General features: G+C 38.1%; 1 protein-coding gene across 1 annotated transcript; it reads right to left on the bottom strand.

Moving 5' to 3' along the window:
* Nucleotides 1-6187: 6187 nt before the first annotated feature.
* Nucleotides 6188-7120, bottom strand: LOC136169361 (olfactory receptor 10N1-like). Its single transcript, XM_065937134.1, has one exon. The coding sequence runs from the start codon at nt 7118-7120 to the stop codon at nt 6188-6190; it is 933 nt and encodes a 310-aa protein (XP_065793206.1).
* Nucleotides 7121-9072: the final 1952 nt, after the last annotated feature.

Genomic DNA, 9072 nt, shown 5'->3' with positions numbered 1-9072 from the left:
CTTGAACTGTAGAAGTTTGAGATAGTTGGTCAGGAAAAAAAGGAGAAAAGATAGTAACTAAGTCAGAGAAATGCTACTGGGAATGTATGTGGATTAACATCCTCCTTTAGCTTAACCAGATGACATCAGAATAGAATTTTTTTGCCTTTAAGTTTCTGTACCTGAAATTATCCTGAGAACTAGACTTGGATTCTAACAATCAGGTAAAGCCTCCACACAAGTATCTCCTGGGAACACCAAGAAGATCAGAACCAACAAAGGAGAGTAACAGGATGAGTCTTTGGGATCAGAACTTGTTTTTACAAATTAGTTTAGGCATAATCTATTAACAACATAATATATAATACATCATAGTTTTAGAGAGAAAAAAATGGTTCCCATTTTTCTGTGAAGTAATTGCTCTGGATTTTTTCCTCAAAATTTCTGTTCAGATATCCCACCTCAATAATTGCATATTTAGATGTCTCTTTAAAAAAAAAAAAAGGCTTATTTTTTTTTAAGTGTAATAAAGCCATTGTAAAATTATGAAGGTAACAGAAAAACATGGGCTTCCCTGGTGGCTCAGACAATAAAGATTATGCCTGTAATGCAGGAGACCTAGGTTTGATCCCTGGGTCAGGAAGATCCCCTGGAGAAGGGAATGGCAACCCACTCCAGTATTCTTGCCTGGAGAATCCCCAGGGACAGAAGAGCCTGGGGTGCTGCAGCCCATGGGGTGGCAAAAAGTCGGACACAACTGAGCAACTGAACTGAAGTGACTGAACTGCAGATGGAGTTATAAGAGAAAGGGGAGAACTAGCAAACAAAAAGCACAAGATAAGTGAAAACTAAACAAGCGGCCTAATGTTTAAACTGTGCTAAAAGACATAAAGCACAAAATTCACTGTCACCTATTCTGACTGTGCAGTTCAGTAGTGCTAAGTATATTCATGCTATTGAGCAACCAAGTTTCACAGCTTTTTCATCTTACGAAAGGAAACTTTATACCCGTTAAACTATTTTCCCTTTCCCCAGCCCCTGGCAACCACCATTCTATCTTCTTTTTCTATATTTTGACAACTCTATAAACCTCATATACTTAAATCATACAGAAATCACATAGTATTTGTCTTATTTTGTGACTGCTCATTTCACTTAACATAATCTCTTCAAGTTTCATCCATCTAGTAACATGTGTCAATTTCCCTCCTTGTAAAGATGGGAGTACTATTGCCTGTATTTCAATTATCTATTCATCATTAATGGACTCCTGAATTGCTTCTACCTCCTGCCTATGTGAATAATGCCATGATGAAGAGCATGCTATAAATATCTACTCAAGACTGTTTGGACATAATTCAGAGGGATAATTGCTAAATCACAGGGTAATTTTATTTTTAAATTTTTTGAGGAACCACCATACTGCTTTCCGTAGTGGCTGCACCACTTTATATCCCCACCAATAATGCACAATGATTCCAACTTCTTCACATTTCCTATCTTTTACTTTTTTTTTCCACTAAGAGCCATTCTAATGGGTGTGAGGTGATTTCTCGTGAATTTGATTTGAATTTCTCTAGTGATAGAGATTGAGCATCTTTTCAAATGCTTATTGGACATTTGTGTGTCTTTTTTTGGAGAAATGTCTGTTTAAGTCCTTTACCTCCTTTTTGACCAAGATATTTGTTTGTTGTAACTGTTGATGGAGTACAATATTAAAAAGCAATGTGCGCATGTGCATGTACACATTATTTTTTTTAAAATTCTATGTTGGGTGCTATACTAAAACTTCAAATGTAGGAAAGATTTAAACTGCTTTGATTTTTTTTTTAGTACTAGGCAGTAATTATTAGAAGGAGGCAAGTGGTTGGAGTTCATTCATATTCAGCTTTCATGCATCTTCAACTTTAATGAGAATATATATTTAAATTAGTGAATATTGTTTTTGTATATCCTAACTACCGCACAGTTGCACTCATCTCAAAATGCTAGTAAAGTAATGCTCAAAATTCTCCAAGCCAGGCTTTAGCAATATGTGAACCGTGAACTTCCAGATGTTCAAGCTGGTTTTAGAAAAGGCAGAGGAACCAGAGATCAAATTGCTAACACCAGCTGGATCATCGAAAAAGCAAGAGCTCCATAAAAACATCCATTTCTGCTTTATTGACTATGCCAAACCCTTTGACTGTGTGAATCACAATAAACTGTGGAAAATTCTGAAAGAGATGGGAATACCAGACCACCTGACCTGCCTCTTGAGAAACCTGTATGCAGGTCAGGAAGCAATAATTAGAACTGGACGATGAACAACAGACTGGTTCCAAATAGGAAAAGGAGTACGTCAAGGCTGTATATTGTCACCCTGCTTATTTAACTTTTGTGCAGAGTACATCATGAGAAACGCTGGGCTGGAAGAAGCATAAGCTGGAATCAAGTTTGCCAGGAGGAATATCAATAACCTCAGATGTGCAGATGACACCACCGTTATGGCAGAAAGTGAAGAAGAACTAAAGAGCCTCCTGATGAAAGTGAAAGAGGAGAGTGAAAAGGTTGGCTTAAAGCTGAACATTCAGAAAACTAAGGTCATGGCATCCGGTCCCATCACTTCATAGCAAATAGATGGGGAAACAATGGAAGCAGTGTCAGACTTTTTATTTTGGGGGTTCCAAAGTCACTGCAGATGGTGACTGCAGCCATGAAATTAAAAGATGCTTACTCCTTGGGAGGAAAGTTATGACCAACCTAGACAGCATATTAAAAAGCAGAGACATCACTTTATCAACAAAGGTCCATCTAATCAAAGCTACGGTTTTTCCAATAGTCATGTATGAACGTGAGAGTTGGACTATAAAGAAAGCTGAGTGCCAAAGAATTGATGCTTTTTAAGTGTGGTGTTGGAGAAGACTCTTAAGAGTCCCTCAAACTGGAAGGAGATCCAACCAGTCCATCCTAAAGGAGATCAGTCCTGGGTGTTCATTGGAAGGACTGAAGTTGAAGCTGAAACTCCACTACTTTGGTCACCTGATGCCAAGAGCTGATTCATCTGAAAAGACCCTGATGCTTGGAAAGCTTGAGGGCAGAAGGAAAAGGGGACGACAGAGGATGAGATGGTTGGATGGCATGACTGACTCAATGTACATGAGTCTGGGTAAACTCTGGGAGTTAGTGATGGACAGGGAGGCCTGGTGTGCTGCGGTTCATGGGGTTGCAAAAAGTCGGACACAACTGTGGCAGGTTTATGCTCTGAACCACACACAAAAAAATTGAGGAAGCATTTTTTTAAACAGTCAGTTTTGATTGTTTTTAGAATTACTGCTTTTTGTTCTAACTTTCCACAACTGTTACTCTCACTTGTACATGGCACAACCCAGCACTCATGCCCATGTGCCATATTAGATGTTCATTTTCTGAGCTCTATATGGTATATATAAATATATATATATACTGTCTGTGCAAGTAAGAAAAAAAAGCATATTCTTTGTGCCTTGTATTTTGGGGAAACTATAAAACTGGTAATATTTTGTATGATGAAAACCCTAATGAGGAAAAAAAAACAAGATATATAGGTGGAAAAATTAAGGGGTTTAAATGTTTTTTTGTTCCAACTCTTTTTCAAAATTTTTGAATGTATATAGGACTATGTTGAAATGTAGATATATGCCACAGAGTCTGTGTATTGTATAAAAAACAAAACAAAAAACAAACAAAAAAAAAAAGATGGCTCTAGAAAACTCATATTTCGGTACTTGACCGGAAGAAGACAAATATTTGCACATTATTGCGATTGTTTTATTTTTTGTACCAAAGACAAATGCAACTGATATGGCAAACTGCCAGTCTAAGTAAAGTTTTGCACAGCTTACATGATACTGTATGAATGTATGAAAAAAAAGGAGGAAAAAAAGAAAAATGAAAAGGTCAGGGTTAGGGATCTTACTGAACTGTGAATTTTATTTCTGTTTGGGTCCAATTATCTACAGAAGGAGCATCCACACACACAGAGATTATTTTGCTGTTCCTCTAGTTCGCTTCCATAGTAGATAAGTTGGTGGCCATTTAGGTGTCTGTAAGTCTTTTTATTTCTGCACTTATTGTAGGAAATTTTAATATATTTCATTTTAGTAAGCTATTGGTAAAATAGTTTTTGACCTTGAAAATTAAAAAGTTTAAAAAAAAAATGCTTGGAAAGCTTGAGGGCAGAAGGAAAAGGGGACGACAGAGGATGAGATGGTTGGATGGCATGACTGACTCAATGTACATGAGTCTGGGTAAACTCTGGGAGTTAGTGATGGACAGGGAGGCCTGGTGTGCTGCGGTTCATGGGGTTGCAAAAAGTCGGACACAACTGAGCGACTGAACTGAACTGAATTATTTCACTCATGTTTCTGTTTTATGTAAATAAATAAGTAATTACATTTAATTTGAAAGTCTAAGCAGTATCCATTTATTCATGCAACAAACCCACCCACAGTGCCTAGTAGATCACTGGGCCATGTCCTGTGGGTATAACAGTGAATAAGACAAACACAATAGAATTTTTCATAGCATAGAAAAAAAGAAATCTACTGAACAAGTTTAAGTGCTGCTGTGATAAGTATCTGTCCATAATCTGTATTCAGGCTTTATCAGATCTCATAGCGTGTGGGTTTTCCACTAATATCCAGCATTAATAAGACATCAAACTATAGTAGAATTGCTTAAATACAGCGTATTGTCTAGGATACATCCCCAAAGCATAGGAATTTTTATTGTGATGTTAGATTTTACTGGTCTGGTTAGGAAGGGCCTTGGAACTCTCACACTGCACATCAGACCATTGTCTATATTTAAATGGGCTTCATTTTGTCCTTTTTGTCTCATGCCTTTTGTAAAGGCAAGAGAATATTTAACTCGGGGCTGTATTTTTTGTTTTGTTTTTGATGGTTTCCAGTAGAATGGAAACTTTGGGGAATAAAAATGGAATACAAAATAACCACAAATTAATAAAATGTCATAAAAGCTAAGGGCAGTAAATATTGCTCTCTCTTTCTCCCTAAATTCTGGAGAAAATTGAGAAATAATGATCAACTTGAGTATCGTTGGAAGCCAACTTGGAAAACTGTCTTGGTGGGAGAACAAGATAATCCTGGTCATTTAACCCAGTAATCAGGACATCTCTTCAAACAACAATGAACAGGAAGGCTTTCCCAGCCCTTTCACACTAAAGAGTAATCTGGGATGTTGTCAGTATGATAGAGTAAGGAAAAAAAATGACAACAGGAGCTAAGAGGGCTTGGGCTGGACCTGGCTTTACTGTAATTAAATGTGTTATGAATGGCAAGATACTTATTTCTAGATCTCAGTGCCACCATATAGAGAAGGATACAATGAGTTGTGGCACAGAATTAATGGAGATAAAAATAAAGTCAACATATAAACACAACCCATGTCCGTGCATATTTTGCTAGTTATTTACTGAATGTTCTCTCTGTATCATGAGCTCCGGAGAGAGGTAGTGAGGTTGAATAAATTGCCAAGCATGTCCTTCAGGGTCGTCATGTGGTAGCGGGATTAAGAGTAAGAGCTATTTAATTAACAAGATCTGAGTGTGAGGTCTGATTTGCAACTTAATGTGCAAACTTGGCTCCATTATTTGAAGCTTCTAATCCTCACAGTTCTGTTTTTTGAAATTGAAACTCCTTTATGGGGATGATATGAAAATTACATAAGATGGTATCTGTGGAATATTCATCACAGATCATATTCTAGCAATTGTGGTTAATACTATTGTTAGCAACATGGACAAATTGAAATATGTATAGGTAGAACCGAGGAATGATTACATTCTAAGTGAAGTAAGAAAAGCTAATTTGGCACAGAGATGGCTATTGAAGGATGATTTTTGGATTGCCATAGATCTTTACTACTTTCAATCAGGCAAAATTGGCTGTCTATTACAAGAAATCTGTCTCAAGCCTCTTGCAATTTCCCTTGGATTCCTTCCCCAGGATTAATGCACTGAGAATAGTATGAATTATGAAGTTACTTATGGGGTCTCAGGGTTTATAATTACGCACAAAAATAGAAAATCATATTAGGCAAACTTAATGCTTTACAGAAAGCTTTTCCATTGATATTATTTGATTATTTATCTGATTACTTATTTGATTGAGTAGGTAGGTGATGTTAAGAGTAAATACATTTTAAAATCCATTGTAAAACCTTTAATTTATTGCAGGACAATAAATATTACATTGTGGCAAATCCTTTTTAGGGAACTTTTCACCTCTTTGTTCCTTAAGGAATAGATTAATGAGTTCAGCATGGGTGAGACAGTATTATTTAATAGTTGCACTGTGGCGTCTAGCAAGGGATTGGGTGTGCAATGCAGATAGACAATGATTATAGGTCCAAAGGCACAGAGAATGGCAATGAGGTGGGCACTGCAGGTAGAGAAAGCTTTCTGCCTGCCCTCTGCTGAACGGATCCTCAAAATGGCAATCCCAATGCATGTGTAGGAGGCACAAATACTCAACCAAAGCATTAAAGCCAGAAAGCCAATACTAGTGGAAGCTACTCCCTGGACAGAGGAACTGTCAGCACAAGCCAGGGGTAAGAGAGCAGGAATGTCACAGAAGAAGTGGTCCACCCGATTGGGGCCACAGTAGGGTAGCTGAAAGGTAAAGGATGTCAGGGTGGTGGCCTGAAGACAACCCACCAACCAGGCTGCCATGACCAAACCAACACAGACTCCAGGTCTCATGATGAGCTTATACCTCAGTGGGTGACAGATGGCAACAAAGCGATCATAAGCCATCACAGAATAGAGGCAGCCTTCTGTCGAGCCCAGGAAATGATAAAAGAAAAGCTGAACAGCACATCCCTTGTAAGAAATGGCTCGGCTCTGGCCAGAAAAACAGACTAGCATCTTGGGACAGAGTACAGAGGGGAACAGCATGTCCATAATCGATAGGAGTCCCAAGAAGAAGTACATGGGAGTGTGAAGGGTCGAGGAGGAGACAATTGCTAGAAGGATGAGCAAATTGCCCAGCAGGGTCAAGGGGTAAATGAACGAGAAGATGACAAGGAGCACAGTCTCCAGTCCCTCTGTCTGAGGTATTCCCAGTAGGATGAACTCCTTCAGCTCTGTGTGGTTCCTCATGTTCCTGGGAGGAAGGTCTAGGGGAGAATAAAGAGCAGAAAGCATGAATGTGGAGGCTGATTGTGACAGACACAACACTGATACATTCATTAGCACTAATCTTTGTTTACACATAAAGATGATGTTGAAATTAAGAATCAAAAATTCTGGGAATAATATTTAGGGGCTAACAAAGCAGATGTATATCACATTCCTTTATGAATAGGGATTCAAAGCAATATGAAGCTTTAACAAAGTGAAATACTGGATGTGCTATACTGAGCAGGTGAGCATAGTTTGAAATAAGTCCACAACCAATTATACAACAACAACAAAAATGTCCTAAATTTAAGATCAACCTGAAAACATGTGGAAGCCTGCCCCTCCTGACTCCTTTACAGAGCTACAGTTACTCAAATATGTGTTCAAACACCCTAAATATTCATCAAAGATCAATTTGGGCACGCACACCTCTGTTGAGAAGAATGGTTTGTGATACAGTTTAAGGAGCAGTAAGATTTGGGTGTATGATATCATTCTAATTGAATATATTTCTTAGTCGGAACATGGGGTCTCAAAGAGCCAGACACGACTGAGTGACTGAACTAAACTGAAGGTTATTTGCCTGAAAAGAAATTAACAGTGACAAATTTGATTATTACCCTTGTGTTTAGTTTGTGTATAGAGATTAGTAGATGTTTAGAGACTGTGTAGATGATAGGTTTTAGTGAATCATCATATATAAAGATGAATTTTGGGGCTATTTGGTTTTGGGTTTTTTTTCCATTTATTTTTATTAGTTGGAGGCTAATTACTTTACAATACTGTAGTGGCTTTTGCCATACATTGACATGAATCAGCCATGAATTTACATATGTTCCCCATCCTGATCCTACCTCCCACCCCCCTCCCCATCCCATCCCTCTGGGTCTTCCCAGTGTACCAGCCCTGAACACTTGTCTCATGCATCCAACCTGGGCTGGTGATCTGTTTCACCCTTGATAGTATACTTGGTTCAATGCTATTCTCTCAGAACATCCCACCCTCGCCTTCTCCCACAGAGTCCCAAAGCTGTTCTGTACTTCCGTGTCTCTTTTTCTGTTTTGCATATAGGGTTATCATTACCATCTTTCTAAATTCCATATATATGTGTTAGTATACTGTATTGGTCTTTGTCTTTCTGGCTTACTTCACTCTGTATAATGGGCTCCAGTTTCATCCATCTCATTAGAACTGATTCAAATGAATTCTTTTTAATGGCTGAATAATATTCCATAGTGTATATGTGCCACAGCTTCCTTATCCATTCGTCTGCTGATGGGCATCTAGGTTGCTTCCATGTCCTGGTTATTATAAACAGTGCTGGGATGAACATTGGGGTACACGTGTCTCTTTCAGATCTGGTTTCCTCGGTGTGTATGCCCAGGAGTGGAATTGCTGGGTCATATGGCAATTCTATTTCCAGTTTTTTAAGGAATCTCCACACTGTTCTCCATAGTGACTATACTAGTTTGCATTATTTGATGTTTGCTAACTACTGAAATTTTGAAATCCAACGTATTTCAATTCTGCAGACTTTTCTGGGTCTTCTGAATGTTTTAAATTCTAATTTTAATTTTATTGTGGCAATAAAACTTCACATGAGATCTACTCTCTAAGCAGATTTTTAAGTGTACAAGATAATGTTAGCTATGAACATAATGTTTTACAGCATTAGTGAAACTTTATACCTATTCATTAGCAATTTCTCATTTCCTGTTGTCCCCTACCCTGGTAGCCATCATTCTGTGCTTTGCTTTTAAGAGTATAATCATTTTATTTTAAAGGAAAAACTCATTATGTCAAGAACATGAAAGGGCCAGTAGGGAGTGCTGTGGTCAGCTGTCTGCTACAATGGTTGAGCTCCTGAATTTCTCAAGAGGCGATGCCATGATGCTATGCATAAAATAGATAACTAATGAAAACCTACCGTA

This window comes from Muntiacus reevesi, chromosome 5 (genome assembly GCF_963930625.1).
Source record: "Muntiacus reevesi chromosome 5, mMunRee1.1, whole genome shotgun sequence".
In the NCBI taxonomy this organism is placed as follows: Eukaryota; Metazoa; Chordata; class Mammalia; order Artiodactyla; family Cervidae; genus Muntiacus; species Muntiacus reevesi.
The sequence above is the reverse complement of the archived record's forward strand: the minus strand, read 5'-3'. Positions and strand labels throughout refer to the sequence as shown.

Coding starts and splice junctions, on each gene's coding strand:
- LOC136169361 (XM_065937134.1), bottom strand. CDS start 7,120: ATGAGGAACCACACAGAGCTGAAGGAGTTCATCCTACTGGGAATACCT.